We start from the raw sequence: 21713 nt of genomic DNA, 5'->3' as shown, positions 1-21713 counted from the left end.
CAATCGTCTAAAGACTCACCAGGGAGTTGCTGAGTGTGGACAGGAGGTGCCTGGCGTACAGTTTGTTGATTGGGCGAATATAATGTCCCTTCAGGAGCTCCATTGCTTCCTTGTAAGTAGGCGCATCCTGGATAAGGGGAAAAATATCGGAGCTCACCCGTGCGTAAAAGATCTGGAGTTTCTGTTCTTCCAAGGGTTGGTGCCTCGCGGGTCGGAGGTAGCTCTCGAAACAAGCGAGCCAGTGGTCGAAGGCCGACGCAGCGTTGGCTGCTTGCGGGTGCAGCTGTAGACGATCAGGCTTGATGCGTAGTTCCATCGCTGTGATATCTCTGCTTAATAAATTGATGCACTATCAATTACGACGAGACGAGAGTAGAGGGTAATCGAGGCTTTATTAAGCAGAGATGTGTTGTCTCCTGCAGCTGCTACTAGAAATGGTAGCAGCTCGGTGTGCACACATTTATACTCTGCCTACTGGGTGGAACCAGCTGGCAGGGATCTACCCCCGTACCTGTGGTACAGGAGCCTTACCGTATTACCTCTATTACACGTATTATACAAACAGTGGTGACTAACACAAGGACGACTGTGGGGGTGGCCTGGCCTTCGCCTCTGTGGCGCGGAGGTGGATCCTGTTGGACTGGAGTTTGGCAATATCGCCAAGTTCTTCAACATGTTTTGAGGATTTGATAGACATAGAATTTACAATGCAGAAGGAGGCCATTCGGCCCGAGTCTGTACCAGCCCTTGGAAAGAGCACCCTACTTCAGCCTACACCTGTAATCCAGCAACCCCACCCAATCCCTTTGAGCACTAAGGCTACTTTAGTATGGACAATCCACCGAACCTGCATGTCTTTGGACTGTGGGAGGAAACCGGAGCTCCCGGAGGAAACCCACGCAGACACGAGGAGAAAGTGCAAACTCCACACAGACTGTGAGTGGGAATCGAACCTGGGACCCTGGAGTTGTGAAGTGACAGTGCTACCCACTGTGCTACCATGCCGCCGATGGGGTTTTGCACCTCGAAGATCAAATATACTGTGGAAGGGTCGATTGACGGGCTCTACTGGAGATGGTGGCCATTTATAGTGTTGTTCTCAACTGCCTGATTACTACTGGCTGATGACTAATGGCAATCCCACAATCCTTAGTGAGTATGAGCTTCCCAATGAGGTGGGGGGGGGGGGGGGCGGCTAAATCATTAGCCGTCTCCTGCATAAATAGAGCTGGCCAGTGTGGAACCAGCTAGAGAGGAGTGAGCAGTGATGGAGCACTGCTGCTATTGTATATATGTAATTGTAAATAAAGTTATTTCTTTTGATTCTACAAACTCATGCTGGATTCTTCGTGGCCCTCACAAAAATTTTATTTCAGAGAATTGGTCACTGGCTGTTAGAGGGTGAGAGGAAGGGTGATGTGACCATCAATTCACTAGAGAAACGATTGGAAGTAAACTGTGGTTTTAATAGTCTTCCAACTGAGCCTGCCTGCGACCAGAGGAACTGAGAGCAGGCTTACGGCTGCAGCACTTTATACTTCTGGTAGTGGGAGGGGCCATGGGCGGAGCCAAGGGTGGAGCCCAGTACAAACTCATCTCCCCCTTTGGGCAAAGCCGCGCAACGGCTCACATACAGAGCCCACAAGGACATAATACAATGTAATGCAATACAGTGTGAATTACAATGCAGTATAATTCACCACATTCACCCCCTGTACAAAAATCACCTCCGCCGGGGGTGACGGGTCTACAAGTTGAGCCGGTCCGTTGGCCGAGTCGTCCTTTGGGATCGGCGGAGCACCGGGGTTGCAGCCTCTTCAAGTGGCTGGGTGGTGACGATCGGTGTGGGTATGAGGGCGGACTCCGGGGGTGTTTCGGTCCGAGCTTCATACCTGACCGGGGCGACGGGGGGGGGGGCAGGAAACCTACAGGTGCGGGGGCGCCGAGCGTGGGCAGGGAACCTATAAGCGCGGGGACGCAGGGCATGGGGGGTTGGGTGGGGTGTAATGTGAGGCGTATCTCGGCGGTGGTGGTGGTAGTGGTGGATCCTGCAGGCGCCAGGTCCTGGAGGGAAACGGTGTCCTGACGGCCGTCGGGGTAGTCAATGAAGGCGTATTGGGGATTCGAATGAAGCAGTAGCACTCTCTCTCTACTAGCGGGTCTGTTTTTTGTGTCCGGACGTGCTTCCGGAGGAGAACCGGGCCCGGTGTCCTCAACCAGGATGGGAGCGAAGCCCCCGTGGTTGTGCCCCTAGAGAAAACAAATAGTCGTTCGTGAGGGGTCTGGTTGGTGGCGGTGCACAGGAGGGACCTAATTGCATGGAGCGCGTCGGGGAGGACCTCCTGCCAATGGAAGGTCGGGAGATTCCTGGACCGAAGGGTCAGTAGGACGGTCTTCCAGACCGTCGCGTTCTCCCTCTCCACAATGCTGTATAATTCACCACAAAGGGTAAGGGTGGGGGGGAAGGAATGTGTAGCTGTGGGGGGAGGGGGTCTTGTCTTTTCTGCTTTGTTTTGTTGCTTTTGCAAGGTTGTGGGGGGATTTGTATGGGATTGGTGTTTTGTTAAATGTATTTGCTTGTATGTTTTGTATAAAACTTTTTTTTGGAAATGCATTAAATTTTTTACATTGGGCCTCTCTATTTCTTCCGGTCACAGTCTGTTTTTAATTACCCCTCATAAAATCTTTCACTTTTGCTTGTCTCGGCTCTTTGATTTACCTCATCTTCCCAAATATGATCCCTCCCCCCCCCCCCCCCCCCCCACACACTATTTAGCTTTAAATCCTCTGCTTCACTAGTTATGCGGCTCGCAAGAACACCTGTCCCAGCATGTTTTGGGTGTAGTCAGTGTAGACCATCTATACAAAGCTATACAAACCTGTTGGACTTTAACCTGGTGCAATAACATACTCAGCAGTAGCAGGAGCAACATCGCTGCAGTTTAATTGGTGTCCATCCACAATCTTAGAGGGAAATGCCAGTTCCTTGAACAAGATAGCGTTGAAAAATGCATTTTCCTACATGAATTGCTGAATATAATTGTAATGTTTGTTTCAGGTTATTCACAAGAGAAATACAACTGAACATTTCCACAAATCTTTTAAAAAATAATCTTTATTAGTGTCACATGTAGGCTTACCTTAACATAGAACATAGCAATGAAGTTACTATGAAAATCCCCTAGTCGCCACACTATGGTGCCTGTTCGGGTACGCTGAGGGAGAATTCAGAACGTCCAATCCACCTAACAAGCACATCTCTCAGGGCTTGTGGGAGGAAACCGGAGCACCCAGAGGAAACCCACGCAGACACTGGGTGAACGTGCAGACTTCGCAGTGGCCCAAGCTGGGAATCTAACCCGGGTTCCTGGCGCTGTAATGCAACACTATACTACTGTTTTTGAATAAGTGGTTATCCATTAAATCTCTGAGGCTTTACTTGTTGCATGCTGCCAGTCTTAGGAACGTATTTATGCATTGAAATTTCGAACCCTGGTCCTCAGCACCCTAGGCAGCAGTGCTAACGACTGTGCCACCCTAGCGAATACAATCCTAATCGATACAACCTCTCCTCATACGCAAGTCCTGCCATCCTAGTCTGGTAAACCTTCGCTGCACTCCCTCTAAAGCAAGAACTTCCTTCCTCAGATACCGTGCAGGGCAGCACGGTAGCACAGTGGTTAGCACAGTTGCTTCACAGCTCCAGGGTCCCAGGTTTGATTAGGGCTTGGGTCACTGTGCGGGGTCTGCACGTTCTCCCCGTATGCGCGTGGGTTTCCTCCGGGTGCTCCGGTTTCCTCCCACAGTCCAAAGATGTGCAGGTTAGGTGGATTGGACTTGCTAAATTACCCTTAGTGTCCAAAAATGTTGGGTGGGATATTGGGTTATGGGGATAGGGTGGATGTGTGGGCTTGGGTAGGGTGCCCTTTCCAAGGGCCGGTGCAGACTCGATGGGCGAATGGCCTCCTTCTGCACTGTAAATTCTGTGATTCAGATAAGGAGACCAAAACTGCACACACTATTCCAGGTGTGGCCTCACATGACCCTGTATAATTGCAGCAAGGCATCCCTGCTCCTGTACTCGAATCCTCCCACCAACAATCTGTCCTCGTCCACCCACATAGACGCACCGAGCAAGAAAGCACAACAGAGACTGCACTTCCTCAGGAAACTAAGGAAATTCAAAATGTCCAGATTGACTCTTACCAATTTTTACACCATAGAAAACATCCTATCTCGCTGCATCACAGCTTGGTATGGTAGCTGCTCAGCCCAAGACTGTAAGAAACTAGAGTGTCATGAACACAGCACAGTCCATCACGCAAACCCACCTCTCATCCATTGACTCTGCCTACACCCCCTGCTGCTTTGGGAAAGTGGGCAGCATAATCAAATCCCTCCCACCCAGATTATTCTCTCTTCCAACCTCTTCCATCGGGCAGAAGATACAAAAGTCTGAGAACACGCACTAACAGATTCAAATACAGTTTCTTTCCCGCTGTTACCAGACACTTGAATGGCCTCTTATGGACTGAACTGATCTCTCTCAGCATCTTCTCTACTGCTGTGGCACCATACCCTGTATATTTCACCCGATGTCTATGTCCATGCCCATTTACATTATGTATTTATCGTATGTACTATGCGTTTCATGTGTGGAACAATCTGCCAGAACAATACTTTTCACTGCACCTACGTACACGTGACAAATCTAAATCTAAAAAAATCTACTCAAGTTCTGTATTACCAAGTGATTAATTAATATTTGACTGTGCTAAGAATTATAATATCAACCAATTTAGGATTATCAGTCGGGGGGAACAATAGTTCCCTAGTGCAATCTCCATAGCGACAGCTAGACCAATCAGGGTCTACTTTCCAAACAGCACTAGTTTTTTATGCAGTAATATTATTGTTCCCTTTTAAATTTGGCGTTCTTGTACCTGCCCTGATGAGCGCAAGATGAGATGCTTCAACAGCATGTCTCATGTTTTCAGCAATATTCAAGTTCCGTAGCACCAAATGAACAATTGCAAGTGCAGAATCTCAATCCTTCAGGTCAGGAATTATTTTTTTAAATGTGAGAGTAGAAAGAATGCAGAAGCTATCACAAGGATTAGTTGAGGAAACTAACTTAGATACATTTGAGGTGAAACTAGAGAAGTACATGAGTGCAAAAGGAATAAAAGAATATGATGACTGGATTTGATGAAAAGGAGTTGGAAGAATGTTATGTGGAGCACAAATTCCAGTAAAGATTAGTTGGGCCAAAATGGTCAGTTTCTGTTCTGGAAACATTGTAACTCAATGGAACAGATTCAACACCATAGAGTAACAAGGGGAATGGAGTTGGAACCAGAGAACATTGCAGCTGACATTAGTTCATCCAGGATTTGATGTCAATCCAATTTTAACATTAAAAAATTATAAATCTTTTATCAAATTGTATTACTAGTTTATACATAATTTTAAAAGTACTGTTTGCTTCCTGGAGATACAAATGATTCACAAATCTACTTAATTACGATACAACAAAAGACAAATGTTAAAAACTGTTACGATTCCAGCAAAGAATGACTAGTGAAATTATTTTTCCAAATAGCCAAGGGCTTTCAAAATAACATCTCGACCAGAATTCACAGTGGATGTAACTTCTTCTTCTGTTTTCCCTAAAGATGGGTTAACTTCCACAACATCAATTGCTGACAGCAGGCCTGCCGAGGAAAATACATACAGTACAATTATACACTGAGAGACAAAATCTAACATTTAATATCCTACTAGCAGAGACCCGCAGAAAATGTGGTCAAATTAGTATCTTAATTCTGACAGTATTTCTTTAAACTCATGATTTCTAGTTATTCTTTCACCAAGGACTTTGACAAAATCAAAAGTTTTCACTCTAGAGAAGCGACATAAAGCTGTCCATGTGTAAAAAGGGTATAGGAATATGAATACAATTTTTGTTAAGAGCCTGACCTTGTAAATTTTCTAGTCATAGAATATGAAAGTCTAATTGGGAACTGTTTTCTCCCAAGTTGAAAAGGCAGGTTTACAGCTGATGGATGCAATATTATTCGAGAATAAACATTCTGTTTTTCTGAAATCGCCCTGTTTCAGTATCTATAAATCGAAGAAAATAGCTTCCTAAGTACCAGTTGTTAATGATTCAAGTTTCATAACAATATTATAAGTGCTCCTTCTTGAGTTTTAAGTATGTGTGATGGCATGCCATTGGAGCTTAAAAACTGTGTTGAAACTCTCACAAAATTGTACAGCAAGTCACGTGAGGCAATATTCGGGCAGATGGTGGCTAAAAGCTTGGTCAAAGAGATGGGTTTTGAAGAGCATCCTTTTTTAAAATTTTAGAGTACCCAATTCTTTTTTTCCAATTAAGGGGCAATTTAGCGTGACCAATTCACCTACCTTGCACATCTTTGGGTTGTGGGGGTGAGACCCACGCAGACGCCACACGGACAATGACCCGGGACCGGGATCAAACCCGGGTCCTCAGCGCCGTGAGGCCGCAGGGCGGCATTGTGCCATCCCTTGAAGAGCATCCTAAAAGAAGAAGGAGAGGTAATGCATTTTAGGAAGGGAATTCCAGAGGATGCTCGAGGCCAGAATTAGATGACTGCAGATATCTCAGAAGGTATAGGGCTGAAGGAGATTTAAAAAAAAAAATTAGAGTACCCAATTCATTTTTTCCAATTAAGAGGCAATTTAGCATAGCCAATCCACCTAGCCTGCACATCTTTGGGTTGTGGGGGCGAAACCCACGCAAACACAGGAAGAATGTGCAAACTCCACACGGACAGTGACCCAGAGCCGCGATCAAACCTGGGACCTCAGCGCCGTGAGGCAGCAGGGCTAACCCACTGCACCACCATGCTGCCCAGGGCTGAAGGAGATTGCAGAGACAGAATGGGGCAAAGTGATGGAATAATTTGAAAGCAAGGATGAGAATTTTTAAATCAAAGTGTTGTTTCACTGGAAGCTAATGTAACACAAGGTTGATAGCTGAATGGGACTTGATGAGAGTAAAAGACACGGACAGATTATTATGTCACTTTATGGAAAGAGGACTCTGAGACCCCAGCCAGAAGTGTGTTGGAATAATGAAGTCTTAGGGGCAGCAGGGTAGCATGGTGGTTAGCAGGGGCAGCAGGGTAGCATGGTGGTTAGCATAAATGCTTCACAGCTCCAGGGTCCCAGGTTCGATTCCCGGCTGGGTCACTGTCTGTGTGGCGTCTGCACGTCCTCCCCGTGTGTGCGTGGGTTTCCTCCGGGTGCTCCGGTTTCCTCCCACAGTCCAAAGATGTGCGGGTTAGGTGGATTGGCCATGCTAAATTGCCCGTAGTGTCCTAATAAAAGTAAGGTTAAGGGGGGGGGGGGTTGTTGGGTTACGGGTATAGGGTGGATACGTGGGTTTGAGTAGGGTGATCATGGCTCGGCACAACATTGAGGGCTGAAGGGCCTGTTCTGTGCTGTACTGTTCTATGTTCTATGTTCTATGTTAGGCTAAAAGAAGCATGTTTAATAACAGCTGATAAACTGTGGCAAGGGCAAAGTTGGGTGATGTTACAGAGAGAGACAGTCATGATGGCATGGACAAGTGGTTAGAAGTACCTCTTGGCGTCAAATATTTAAATTCAAATCTAGATATTCTTCATTTTTAGCTCAGCAAAAAACTTTCAAATTTTAGGTTGCCTCAAATAATTGTTCCCTCCATTTTGCCACACATAACCAATGTTATGGACAGTCACCACAAAGAGGAGTGGAGTCAATAGCTAAGGACCAGAGTTTTGCGGAGACATTGAAAACAGTGGCTTCATTCTTCCAGACATTTATTTGGAGGAAATTTCTGCTCAACCAAGGAATGTTTGTGCAGTGTGACATGGACAGAGGGAATGTCGAGGGGAAACACTGTCAGTGCAAGTAATTGAGGTAAAGCCAATCAGCCAATGTGTCCATTATCCATGTTTGACTTCAGTTTCTGATCTGGGCGTTTTCTAAATTATTTTTGTCTCCCCTTGGCTGAATTAGGACCTTATCCAACATATTTTTAAATGATTTAGCTCGCTTACCATTAATTATATGCATCAACTGTCAATAACACAAGTAAATGACTTGAATACTCCTTATGGTGGTGGTAATCCAATGGTGAAACCTCCACCTGGCCATTCAACACAGCTGGGAATGTGGCCCATTTTTCCAAGTCAGGTAGAAGTAATGTCATCCTATTATAATTCTCACTATTTCCCAGTGGACCCACGAGGAGGGGAGCTTTCCTTTCGCTTTGCCAGATCAAGCTTCAGGTATTTGTGTGCCTGAGTGGCTCAGGACTGGCCCTAGCATAATAAATTGAACTAGTATGCTAGTATGTGAGTAAGATCAAGTCTGATCTGGAAAGGTGGGATAACCTGCCCCTGTCCTTGGCGGGTAGAGTGCAGTCTATCAAAATGAATATTCTTCCACGGTTTCTATTTATTTTTAATGTCTTCCGGTGTTCCTCCCTAAATACTTTTCCAGGAGGATTAATAAGTTGACAGCAGCTTTTTATACGGGTACGGTAGAGTCCAAGAATTCGTAGGACAATTTTACAGAGGGACAGACCTTCCGCTGCCGAATTTACTTTATTATTATTTGGTAGTCTATGTGGAAAAGGTGCTGGGTTGGTGACCGAGTGACCAAGCGGCCGCTTGGGTGCAGGTTGAGGCAGGATCATGTAAGGGGTCTGGATTGGGCACACTGATGATAGCTTCGCTCCAGTTATAGCATCAACATCCTGTTGGATGTATAAACAGTTTAACCCACCATTTTCCCTTGTTGGAGACGTTTTGAACTTTGCTTTTCCTGTAATTCCAAGACTATTATGACATCTTCTACCTCACTAGCTAATGTTCTACCTCCATTTTCCTGATCTGATCCTACTCCTTGGATCCCACCCCCCTGCCAAACTAGTTTAAATACTCCCCAAAAGAACTAGCGAAAGCGTCCGGTTTGTATAGGTCCCACCTGCCCCAGAACCAGTGCCACTGTCTCAAGAATCTGAACTCCTCCCGGCTACAGCATCTCTCCAGCCATGCATTCATCTGATCTATCCTCCTATGCCTGCTTTCTTTGGCATGTGGAACTGGGAGTAATTGTGTGATTACTACATTTGAGGTTCTGAATTTTAGTTTACCTCCTAACGTCCTGTACACGGCTTGAGGGTCCTCATTCCTTAGTTTACCTATGTCGTTGGTACCAATGTGTATCACGACCACTGGCTGTTCACCTTCCAACCACAGAATGGTACCAGGGGAGCAACATACTATCCTTGATTCACATTTGCAGCCTGGAGGAATTGACAGTGAAATGTGGGCTTGTGGGGCCGAATGCGTATAGATATCTCCAGGTTCGGAATTTTGCACGGAATTTCTTCCCGACATTCCCACGGTGCTGCCTATACCTCTTATCGAAATGGTCCTTTTGCTTGCTGGGTCAGAGGAGGGTAGTACATCTGGCATCTATGGGTGGCACAGTGGTTAGCTCTGTTGCTTCACAGCGCCAGAGTCCCAGGTTCGATACCCACTTAGGTCACTGTCTGTGCTGAGTCTGCATGTTATCCCCATTTCTGCGTGGGTTTCCTCCGGGTGTACCGGTTTCCTCCCACAAGTCCTAAAAGATGTGCTTGTTAGGTGAATTGAACATTCTGAATTCTCCCTTTGTATACCCGAACAGGTGCTGGAGTGTGGCGACTAGGGGATTTTTACAGTAACATCATTACAGTGCTAATGTAAGCCTACTTGTGACAATAATAAAGATTATTGTTATTATTGTCAGAGGAAGGATGGGGTAAAAGTGAGGTGGGATGGGGAGTTGGGGCCCATAGTAGATGACGATGTGTGGAATGAGGCCCTCCACAGGGTGAACGCCACGTCCTTGTATGCTTGGCTGGGCTTGATCCAGCTCGAGGTAGTGTTTAGGGCACACTAAGGCAAAGATGAGCGTTTTTTTCCCCAGAAGTGGATGATGGGTTTGGGCGGTGTTCTGGAGGCACATGTTCTGGCCCTGTCCCAGATGAGGTTTGGGTCTCTGTTGAAATCTACCTGTGGTTAGGTGTAGTCTCGTATACACTTAACAAAGTAGAAATTTAAGCTACACGTCTCGGGTGCGAAATTAAATCTTTATTGTGTCTATTGATTATAATTGAGAGTTTGAAATCTTCTTGTGGTTACAAATCAAATATTCTCAGTAAAACTCCTGCCAGCAGAAGACTTTAAGAGATATAATTAAACTTAGTAGCGTACAAACAAATTGAACTTTAAAAATACAGTAATGGTTTCTTGCTCAAAGCAAACAACTTGCGCGGACTTAAGAGTTAGAACAGAAATATGAAAATACAAAATAAAGATAGTGAGTAGTTAGATACAGAGTGATCCCAGAATGGAAATGGCTGCCCGGACCTCTATCTTTAAGGAAAATGTTATCAATCTGACTCCATCTGTTCCTACCCTTGTAATGTGCTAATTGGCTTGGATGAGTCTCAAATGCATTTGATTGGATGGTTAGTTGTCAATCATCAATGGGTATGACTATGTTGCTTCTTTGGGTGTTTTCTGTGTGTTGGAATGCAACTTACACTCATTATCAGATCTGGTATTTGCTGAGTGCTATACTATTCACATTTTAAACAATGGTAGATTCATGTTAACTATGGTGCACCTATTGACCTTCAGTAGAATTGTTTAATTTGCTTCTAGTTAGACTGCAAATGTTTCAAATTCATGCTTTGCAGATTTCTCTGTAAGCTGTGTTTTTTTAAATTGTAATGGAGTTGATTCAACTCTGTGGTTTAGGACAGAAACCATTTTAAAATGGTTTTTAAACTGTGTTGATTTAAAACAAAATGGCTGAATCAATGATCCTTTTACCTATCAGAAATAGCTGGTTTCCTTCAGTCTCCTTCCTTAGCATAAAGTCGGCGATTCTGAAAGTTGAATTGGAACCCTGTCCTCTAGTTTCTATATTCGAGGTGTTGGACTCGCTGGGAGGTGGATGTTCTTTTTTTTTCATTCAGGGGACGTAGACTTCGCAGGCTGCACCAGCATTTATTGCCCTTCCCTAACCGTCTTCGTGGGGACAGTTAAGAGTCAACCACATTGCTGTGGGCTTGGAGTCACATGTAGGTTAGACCAGGTAAGGATGGCAGATTTCCTTCCCTAAAGGGCACTAGTAAGCCAGATGGGTTTTTATGACAATCAAAAATGGTTTCATGGTCATCATTAGACTTTTAATTCCAGATTTTTACTGAATTAAAATTTCCCCATCTGCTGTGGCGGGATTTGAACCTGGGTCCCCAGAGCATTACTCTGGGTCTCTAGTTCACTAGTCCAGTGCCAATACCACTACACCACTGCCTCCCCCTAGTTGTCGTTTCGTTGATTGCCCAGAGGTGAGTTCTGCTGGGGTGGAGATTACCAACTCCACCCAGCACCTCAGCATGGTTAAGGGACGTAAAGTTGTTTCTGCACCTGGAGAAGGTCAAATACACCGTGAGGAGATTGGTCGAGAGATTCTACTGGAGATGGCGGCCTTTCATTGCATATTTTAAGGAACTAATCACGGTCAGTTGCGAGAGGGGAAGGGGATTGACATCAGCTCCATGGAATTGTAAAAATGTAAATTTTTTGTACTATCTGGTAAAATTTTTTATCTTCAATTAAATTTTAAAAAAAAAATCATTCCTCCTGCCAGTTGAGAGCCTGCCATCAGTTGGCCATAAAATTGCAACATTGCTGCAACCGGACTGCTGCTTCAGCAGAAAAAGAGTTGAGAGTAGGATTAAATGGGCTGAAGGGCCCAAAGTGCAGATGTTGTTCCACTGAAGGCCTTGAGCAGGACCAGTGTCTTTGACAGTTAAGTGGTGTGGAAGGAGGGGAGTCCAATGCAAAGAGCTCTCCAATGCCATGGACCATTATGTCGATTTCCTATTGTCTACCATCAGTTTCCCCTTGGTAGTCATTGGACGTGAAGGTAACAGATGGATGCAAGAGAAATCCACCAGGGATTCAAGTCCCACCATTTCTTTCATCTGCATGCAGTGAAACAGTGAAACACTGTTGAGTATGGGTGGTGATAATGAATGCAAGGCAGGTAATGAGCCAACAGTATGGCTCATTCCCTGACTTTCCCCCGTGGTCTGCACACAATGTGGGACTGTAAAAATGCACCCAGTCCAAAAACTAGGCTTGAAGAGTTTTTCCTAAAAAAAAAAGTTTGTGTCCTTTTATGTTTATATTTGTGTATTATTTCCTTGTCTTGGTTCTCTGTGAGATGGATTCACTGATTCTATGTTTTCAGTAGTAAGAAAGAAAAAGGGAACTTAGTAAAGAGAAAACTTGGTAACTTGAATTTACTGTGACCATCGGTTCTGATAGAAATTATTAGAAATTTTAAATCAGCTTCCTCTCCAAAAAGCAATTGTCAGTACGACAGACTGTGCAGCATGTACTGAAGACAATCCTCCTCTGTCGGGATTCTCCGTTGTGCGGGCAGCACGGGGATTTCCCGACGGAACTCTCACGCAGCAGGATGGAGAATTCCGCTGTTATAACCTGCCTGATTACTACTGGCTCGGGACTAATCGCAATCCCACAATCCTTAGTGAGTATGAGCTCTGCCAATGAGGGGCGGAGAAATCATTAGCAGAGTCACCTGCATAAATAGAGCTGGCCAGTGTGGAATCAGCTAGAGAGGAGAGAGCAATGCTGCTGTTGTATATATGTATTTGTAAATAAGGTTATTTCTTTTGATTCTACAAACCCGTGCTGGATTCTTCGTGGCCTTCACAAAACCAGCCCAATAGTTTCCAATGCGTGGATTTTTTTTTCCACTTCCTTCTTGAATGAGCGACAACCACCCAAATTCTGGTATACTCAAACCCAACAAATGATTTGGGATGAAATGTCATTGTTTCCCCAAGTTTCTCAATTTGCAGAAGTTGTCCAATGAGGCCAATCACATTGACAACATTAACATCTTCTGTTGTGTTCCCCTTTATCATACCTGTTTTTTGGATTTCACTTGCCACAAAGATCCCTTGTTCATACGTGAGACCTCCCTCCACGGGAGTTCCTGTAGCAGGTGCCAGAATTGGATCAAATCCATCAATGTCAAAACTAAGATGGATCGGCTTCTTTATTCTACGAGCAAGTTAGATATCACATCAGAGTGACAATTTATTTTTTTTACAAATATTTTTATTAAGGTATAATTTAAACAATTTCCAAGGTGAAAAACAACAAAGTAAATAGCCCCCACCCAACCAACAACCAAACCCAGCCAACATGGCTTACATACATAATTTACCAATCCCCTTTGCTACTATTTCCCACCTCAACCAACAACCCCATTCCTCCCTCTTTCCTTTTACCACCCCACCCCCCCTCTGCTGACAGCTTAATTTTTCCCAAAGAAATCGATAAACGGCTGCCACCTCCAGGCAAACCCTAACATCGATCCCCTCAGGGCGAACTTGATCTTCTCAAGCCTGAGAAACCCAGCGATGCCACTAACCCATACCCCCGATTTCGGGTGTTTCGAGTCCCTCCATGCTAATAAGATCTGGCTCTTGGCTACCAGGGAGGCAAAGGCCAATACTTCAGCCTCTCTCGCTCCCTGGACTCCCGGGTCTTCCGACACACCAAATATCACCACCTTTGGACTTGCAACCACCCGTACCTTCAATACCTTTGACATGACATCTGCAAATCCCTGCTAAAAGCCCCTAAGCCTCGGACATACCCAAAACATATGGACATGATTTGTGGGCACTGCCCACACCTGTCCTGCACCCCTTCAAAGAATCTGCTCGTTCGGGCCACAGTCATATGCGCCCTTTGGACCACCTTGAATTGTTTCACGCACATCCTCCCCGTGTGTGCGTGGGTTTCCTCCGGGTGCTCCGGTTTCCTCCCACAGTCCAAAGATGTGCGGGTTAGGTGGATTGGCCATGATAAATTGCCCGTAGTGTCCTAATAGTAAGGTTAAGGGGGGGGGGGGGGGGGGGAGTTGTTGGGTTACGGGTATAGGGTGGATACGTGGGTTTGAGTAGGGTGATCATTGCTCGGCACAACATCGAGGGCCGAAGGGCCTGTTCTGTGCTGTACTGTTCTATGTTCTATGTTCTAAGCCTGGCACATGCCGAGGACGCGTTGACTCTACTCAGGGCATCCTCCCACAGCCCCCTCTAATTCCCTGTCCAGTTCTTCCTCCCACTTTCATTTACTTCCCGTATTGGGATCCCTCCCATTCCATGGGTTCTTTATAAATTTCCGAGACCTTCCCCCCACCACTCTGTTTTCAACAATACCTTGTCCTTCATCCCCTGGGGCGGTAGGTGCAGAAAGGTCGAGACCTACAAGTAGCAGAACCCATTCCCACAGGGCAGCTCAAACTCCTCCTCTAATTCCCCCAAACACGGAAATCACCCATTGATAAGTCCCCAAACTGCTCGATTCTAGCTCACTGCTACCCCGAAACCCCCCATCTAGCCTCCCCCTGTGCAAATCGGTGGTTGCTAAAAATTGGTGCCATACCGACGCCCCCTCCAGTCCCGTATGCTTCTGCCACTGTCCCCACACCCTCAGGGCAGCCAATACCACCGGACATCTGGAGTGCCAAGCTGGCGAGAATGGGAGAGGTGCCATTAACTGTGCTCCTAAACTTGTGCCCCTACATGAGGCCACCTCCACCCGCTCCCATACCGACCCCTCTCCCACTACCCATTTCCTGACCATTGCTATGTTCTCCACCCAGTAGTAGTTTCTAAAATTCGGTAAGGCCAGCACCCCCTCTCCCATCGGCCCCACTCCAGCAGCACCTTCTTTACCCGCGGGGTTTTACCCGCCCACACAAACACGGATATCACCGCATTCACCCTCTTAAAGAAAGCCTTAGCAATAAAAATAGGCAGGCACTGAAATACAAACAAAAACCTTGGGAGAACCGTCATCTTTACCATCTACACCCTCCCCGCCAGTGACAGCAGGAGCACATCCCACCTTATGATGTCCCCCTCCATCAACTGAGCCAGATTCAGCTTACGCAGCTGCTCCCACTCCCGAGCCACCTGGATGCCCAAATACCAAAAGCTCTCTCTCTCTCTCTCTCTCTCTCTCCTCTCTCTCTCTCTCTCTCTCCTCCCCCCCCCCCCCCCCCCCCCCCCCCCCCCCCACCACCACCACCACCACCACCACCACCACCACCTTGAACGGCATCTCTCCCAATCTCCTCTCCTGCCCCCTTGCTGGAATCAAAATGATAAACCATATTCAATTTAGACACTGGAAACCGGCTGAATTCCTCCAGGATCCCCATAATCTCTCCAATCCCCCAGCAGGTCAGAGATATTTAAAAGCAGGTCGTCCGCATGTAGCAAGACCCTGTGCTTCAAACCCCCCGTTCTACCCCCACCAGTCCTTCGCTGCTCTCAGCGCCATCGCCAGTGGCTCTATAGTCAAGGCAAACAGCAGTAGGGAGAATGGACACCACTGCCTTGTCCCCCGGTGCAGCCTAAAATAATCCGAGCTCACTCAGTTCATCCGCACACTTGCCACTGGTGCCTGGTACAGCAACCAGACCCAGTCTGTAAAACTCTGCTCAAACCCAAACCGCTGCAGGACCACTCCACCCGATCAAAAGCCTTCTCCGCATCCATGGCAACCACCACCTCCACCTCTCTTCCCTCGGAAGACCTCATTATCACATTTAACAGTCTTCTAATGTTTGCCTCCAAATGTCTCCCCTTCACAAACCCTGTCTGGTCTTCCCCTTTCACCCCTGGTACACAATCCTCTATTCTCAAGGCCAAGATCTTGGCCAATAGCTTGGCATCAACATTTAGTTGGGAGATTGGCTTGTACGACCTGCATTGTTCTGGGTCCTTTTCCCACTTCAGGATGAGAGAAATCGAGGCCTGTGACATCGTCAGGGGGAGCACCCTGCGCTCCAGAGTGAGAATTTATGATAAATAGGTAAACACACCGTAAAAATAATGGACAAAAGAATGTCATAGAATCTGTTACATATCTGTGAAGCATCTTAAGACTTTTATTTACATTAAAATCTCTAGATAAATGCAAATTGTTACTAATATTCTGGACATTAAATTAACTCATGATTGGTAAAATTCATACCTTGAATACAAGTAATCGCTGGTCATCTCCATGACTTTCTGTATCCCCATGTGATTTACATCAGTTGCTGAGAAAAATTTAATTCCTAATTTCTTTATAATATTCCTGAAAAGAATCAAGTAGAATTACCTTTAGTTACGGCGGCACGGTGGGACAGTGGTTGTTAGCACTGTTGCCTCACAGCGTTGAGGACCCGGATTCAATCCTGGTCCTGGGTCACTGTCCATGTAGAGTTTGCACATTCTCCCCGTGTCTGCGTGGGTCTCACCCCCACAACCCAAAAAGATGTGCAGGGTAGGTAAATTGGCCATGCTAAATTGCCCCTTAATTGTGAAATAAATAATTGGATATTCTACATTTATTTTAAAAAATAATTTATTTTAGTTAAAGCAATATAAAAGAACAGAAGTAGGCCACTCAACAGATTTCCATTTATCTTTCCATTTATCACAATTTTAAAAAAAGACCTTTTGAAAAAAATACATCCACTTTCCTTTTCTAAAGCTACTATTTATTCTGCTTCCATCATATTTGCTAATTAAGTTTCTGGTATTCTAAATACTTCTGGATAAAAAATTCCCCTAATCTTGCACTTCATTCTTGTAATGATGACCTTAAATGTAGAATTTCTGCTCATAACTAGGACAACTAGTTTTCCCCATTTATTATGACAGCTAATTTTAAACCTCTCTATATTCCAATAAGAGACTGATTTTCTCTAATTTTTCCTGATTGCTAAAGCTTCTCATCCATGATACAATTTTATTGAATCTCTTCTGTACCTCTCCAGGTGTGTCAAAATGAGCATGTTGGCCTGAATTCTCCACCCCGCGACGCGGGAAACATGGATCACAATCGGGCAGAGAATTGGGTGTCCAGCTGAAAATAAGGTTCTTGCGTGCGCTGAACCAACCACTATACTCCAGCCACCCCCCACTCCCTCCCCCACTGGCGGCGGGATCAGGTTTGTGCCCACGCGCTAGTGGGAGAATGTTAATGGGTGCCTATTGGTCCTAATAACCCTTTTGCATCCACTTAACGGCCAGGCACCAGAATCTCCGAGTCCGCGTGATTCTGTGGTCCTCTGGGCCTGGAATCACATGGATGAGGATCACTACTGGTATTTATTAGTGTGACCCTGATGTGGTGGACCTCACGGTGGGCTAAAGGGGTGACTCCTTAAGGGAGTTTCCCCCAAAGTCCATCTGAGGGCTATCCTCCCCTCTCCCACCACAATGCACTATCTGCATACCCCTCCCCTACCAAACCCTCCAACTGGCCCCTGAGACCCCCTAAAATGGGAGACCCTCCCAGAGATCCCCGAGATAAAAACCCCCACAGACCCCCTAAATAGGGAGACCTCTTAGATAGGGAAGCCTCGTAAAAAGGGAGACCCCCACAGAGATCCCCTTAATAGGGAGATCCCCAGGGACCCCCTAACTAAAGGAACCTCCCACAGAGATCCACTAACTAAAGAAACACCCCACAGAGATCCTCTACCTAAAGGAACCATCCCCTCCCACCCAAAGACCCCCAGAGAAGAAACTCTTGTCTGTAAGCTAGAGAGCAGTCCAAATAAGGGAAGTGAAAACATTCCTGTTGGAACACTCACCTGGGCATACAGTTAAGTACATTCCAATCACCTAAAATGGCGGCCCGATAGCGGGATTTCCTCGGGAATCCCTCGCAATCCTCGCTCTGCATAAATTTGCATGGTGGAGGATATTGAATTGATTTGTGATTTGCGCTAGCAATTCAACTCCAGCGGGAGTTCCCATAGTCTCCCAAACGCGAGAATCTCGCCCGTTATTTTAGCAAAGTTGACATCAATTAATGACAGTATAGGTTAGCTGTTATGGACACGCCTCATCATAAATGAGGCTGTTTCCAGGGTCTGAAATCTAGGTGTCATGGTCACGACCTGAAACATGGCCTGTAACTTCCTTGGAGTGGCAATCAGCAGTGGATTGCCATTCCATAGCTATTTGCCTGCGCTCAAATTCCAAAACGCCTGTTTTGCCCAACCTTCCTGACTGGCTGGGTGAGACTGAAGAATGAAGCAGGTGAGTGAATCCAGCAGTAGAGTGCAAAAGGAGCAGAATGAAGGAGGACATGCCCCATTTTTACATCACAAGGCGCCGATGGTCGGTGAGTTTAAAGGGACCATTAAAATGGAGTGGGTAAGTGAATGGGTTGGGGGAGCAGTGGGGTGGGAAATCCCATGTGGATGGGGAATACTGTGGGTGGTGAGGTCAGGGGTGGCGTACTGTTTGTGCCTCGGCCTGGTTCTTTAAAATAGTTACTCTGCAGTTAGAAGTACTTTTTTCCCCTACTATTTCAGAGTAACTGAGTATAGAACTAGCAAAATCATCCGAGATTTGTTGGACAGTTCTTAGCCCACTGCACAAATGCCAGGTGAATCCTTGTATGGGAATTTCCAAGATGGATTCCAGAGTGTATCGTTGGGGAACCACTCAAATCCTACGCTGAGGAGCCAGGAAGTTATGGCTCATTATTACCTCTATTTCTCTCCTCACCAATGTTGCCAGACTTGCTGAGGATTTCCAGCATTTTCTGTTTTTATTGTGTTTTTCCGTAACTTGTTTGGAAGGACGTACAGAAGGTGATGTATTTCTGTACATAGCAAACATGGGACTGACAATAAAACATAAAACAGCAAAATTTGTTTGCGCAGGGCTCGTACTTTCAGTGCAACTGTTTTCCAAATTAGCATCTATGCTGTTGTTAGAGAAGCGGGCAGAGCAAGCCTGTAGCTTTGGTAGGATTGCATACTTCCGCAGAGTGCCACTTTTTCACATGCTTAGTTTTGCGAGTGCCACATAAGTTTTTGGTGCACCGCAACAGAAACAGATTCGACTCCCTTAGTGTCCAGCTGGTGTGTACCACACTCTGCATCATGCAGGTCAGTGTCACAATGTCTTCATTTTGTGGTGTTCTATAGTACTGTGTGCACAACAAACTAGACGGTGACTAGACTTAGTGACAATAGCTTTCCGCTGAACATCTGTCTCATTACTCCATTCACATTTGGACAGCATGCATATAATGAAAGCCATGCTGCCACACAAAATGTGATCGACTCGACCAATAGAGTGTTTCCGCTCTGAAGGAGTCTGCAGTACTAGCAGGAGCGTGTGCCAAGATTTGTCAAGGTATGTTGCATTCTGCACAACCCCACACAACCTTTGTCACAAAGTAAATGCCAAAAAGCTGAGGAGGAGGAGGAATAGGGGATTCACGTCCAGCATAGTGGCATGTTAGTCATAAGAGGCCTAGATTTTGGAGAAGGCACAGCAGTAGAAACAGGCCTTGTTAGCTGCATAATACAAGTTGGGGCTCAGCGGGAGAATAGGAAGTAACCGATGAAAGTGAAATGAGAGATTAGTTAATTGCTGAACGATTCCTGTGACCTGCTCAATACCACTGCCTTGAAAACTTATAGTAAGAGAGTTTGCATTTACAATTCTTGTTAGATTCATCATCACTGCCTTAATGCACATGTTAAAAAATCTTGAAACTATTTGGACAACTTATATATCAATGGCATAATGGATCATAACTTCCAAGTGTCAATTGAGTCGGATGGCCAATGGCTCAAAAGTTCTTTACTTGAAATCCTGCCACTCCCATCTCGGCTGACATCTGGCTCATGCGAGATCTGGGCACTGCAGCACATTTCCAGGGCCTAATGTCGAGGGCAGTAGAGTCTAAAGCAAGTAAGCCACACCTTTTTTTATGGCACCAGCATAAACCAGGTAAATTTAAAGGTCCAGCCAGGTTTAATGATCTTTGGCAAAGTAAGTTTATGCAGTGAAGTAGTTAGGATTTGTGTCTATGTGTGTTTGGGGCGGGGTAAAGTTGGGTGTCAGGGAATGTCCTGCGGAGGTCGGAGTGGGGGAAGACTCATAGGGGTCGGGGTGACCCTGGGGGTTCGGAGATGTGAGGGAATCCTATGGGGCATTCCAAGTGCTTCTCTACATTGGTTACCCAGAAGCTGGAAATAATTTTAATTCTTCTAACTTTTTCTGGGTAACTATTCATGTAACCCAGTGGAATCATCTGAAGTGCAATTTTCATCTGGTTCCCAGTGCAAGGGCAGTTGTCCATGGGAAGCTTGCGCTCCACAGGCAACAATGTGCTAACTTTACCTGAGAACTTCCCTGGCGAGAGGGAGTGGGAGTAGTTCCCCAGTGCATCTATGAGATAGGTCCCCAAAATCTGATGCCTGGAGCTCAGAAGTTACGTCCACGGACAATGCAGGCTTAGGAGCTGCTATGAAAGCACTGCAGACCAAAGTGCCAAATGTGTTGTAGGTGGTGAATATAATTCCCAGTACCAAATGTCTTCTGTTAATTTCTCACTAAAGTGTCGACTCATGGTAACTTCTGTCTAAGAATATTTACTAACACTACTACTTCTATGTAGATTTCCACAAAGACCTCAGCAAAGCTGTTGGAAGGCTGCATTTGTTTATGTTGGGTTCTTTGAGATGCTTGTGGCCATGTGTTCTGGGTTATTGAGTCTGTGAGGTTCAGCTGCAGACTGCTGAATCTTGGCTGTTGTTGAGGTAGTTTAGCCAAGCTAACTTGCTGGTATCTTTACTCAAATAAGTCAATAGTCTCACTTTCCTCTCTTTAGTCACGACATGTCTCAGCTACTAATCTCCATGGCTCCATGCTCCACTTGGGTGAGGGTTATGACATTGGACACTTCTCCAGGGTCACTCCCTTGCAGTATGTGCCATTCTGCCCACATAAAGAGAGGACATAAGTTAGTGAGTGTATTGAGATATTGATTGAAAAGTTAAGTGTGTAGGTCCTATGTGGATAACCTCTCAGTTTCATTGAAATAATGCTGGAAGTTGAAACCAACCAGTTACTAGGCTGACAAAGTAATTTTAGCCTCTGTAATATATTTATAACTATTACTGCACAGTTACCAGAAATTAATCACTATATATTACAGGAAAATTATACTCCCATAGATATGATACTAAAAGATTTATTGAATAAATGACAATTGCTTCCAATACTTGAAAGTTAAATATTAATTAGACTAATTATAAATGCTCAGGATGTCTTCAATTAAGAAACTCACTTCTCACCAGGATCCACATCTCTCAGACCAACATAAACAATATCTTTTGCAGATAAACATGGTTCCAGCCAACTGAATCCTGGGATAGCTGGAATCTGAGATGGAAAACATGAAGAATGACTCAGAGAGTGTTCAAGAAATTTCGACCCACTAGCTATCAGACAGAAAATTGCTTTAGATTGTGGTAACCTAAAAATCTAAAATGAGTGCTTTATAATTATTTTAATGGTAAAGATTGACCACTGAAATACACTTTCCCCTTTCTGGAATGTGGCGAACAACGGCCACAGAAGATATTTATGTTGAAACAATTCATATATAGTAATAATCTTTATTAGTATCACAAGTAGGCTTACATTAACACTGCAATGAAGTTACTGTAAAAAGCCCCTAGTCGCCACACTCCGCCGC

General features: G+C 45.4%; 1 protein-coding gene across 1 annotated transcript in view; it reads right to left on the bottom strand.

The window, feature by feature from the left end:
- Positions 1 to 4446: 4446 nt before the first annotated feature.
- Positions 4447 to 21713, bottom strand: part of LOC119975111 (arginase-1-like) — a 137209-nt gene continuing 119942 nt past the window's right edge. The window contains exons 5-8 of the mRNA XM_038814655.1: positions 21303 to 21397; positions 16185 to 16289; positions 13054 to 13190; positions 4447 to 5714 (exon numbers count right to left, since the gene is read on the bottom strand). Of these exons, the coding sequence (XP_038670583.1) occupies positions 5587 to 5714; positions 13054 to 13190; positions 16185 to 16289; positions 21303 to 21397 (465 nt within the window). The 3' untranslated portion in view covers positions 4447 to 5586. The remainder of the gene's footprint in view (positions 5715 to 13053; positions 13191 to 16184; positions 16290 to 21302; positions 21398 to 21713) is intronic.

Source organism: Scyliorhinus canicula, chromosome 1 (genome assembly GCF_902713615.1).
Source record: "Scyliorhinus canicula chromosome 1, sScyCan1.1, whole genome shotgun sequence".
Lineage (NCBI taxonomy): Eukaryota > Metazoa > Chordata > Chondrichthyes > Carcharhiniformes > Scyliorhinidae > Scyliorhinus > Scyliorhinus canicula.
This window is presented reverse-complemented; position numbering and strand designations above follow the sequence as displayed.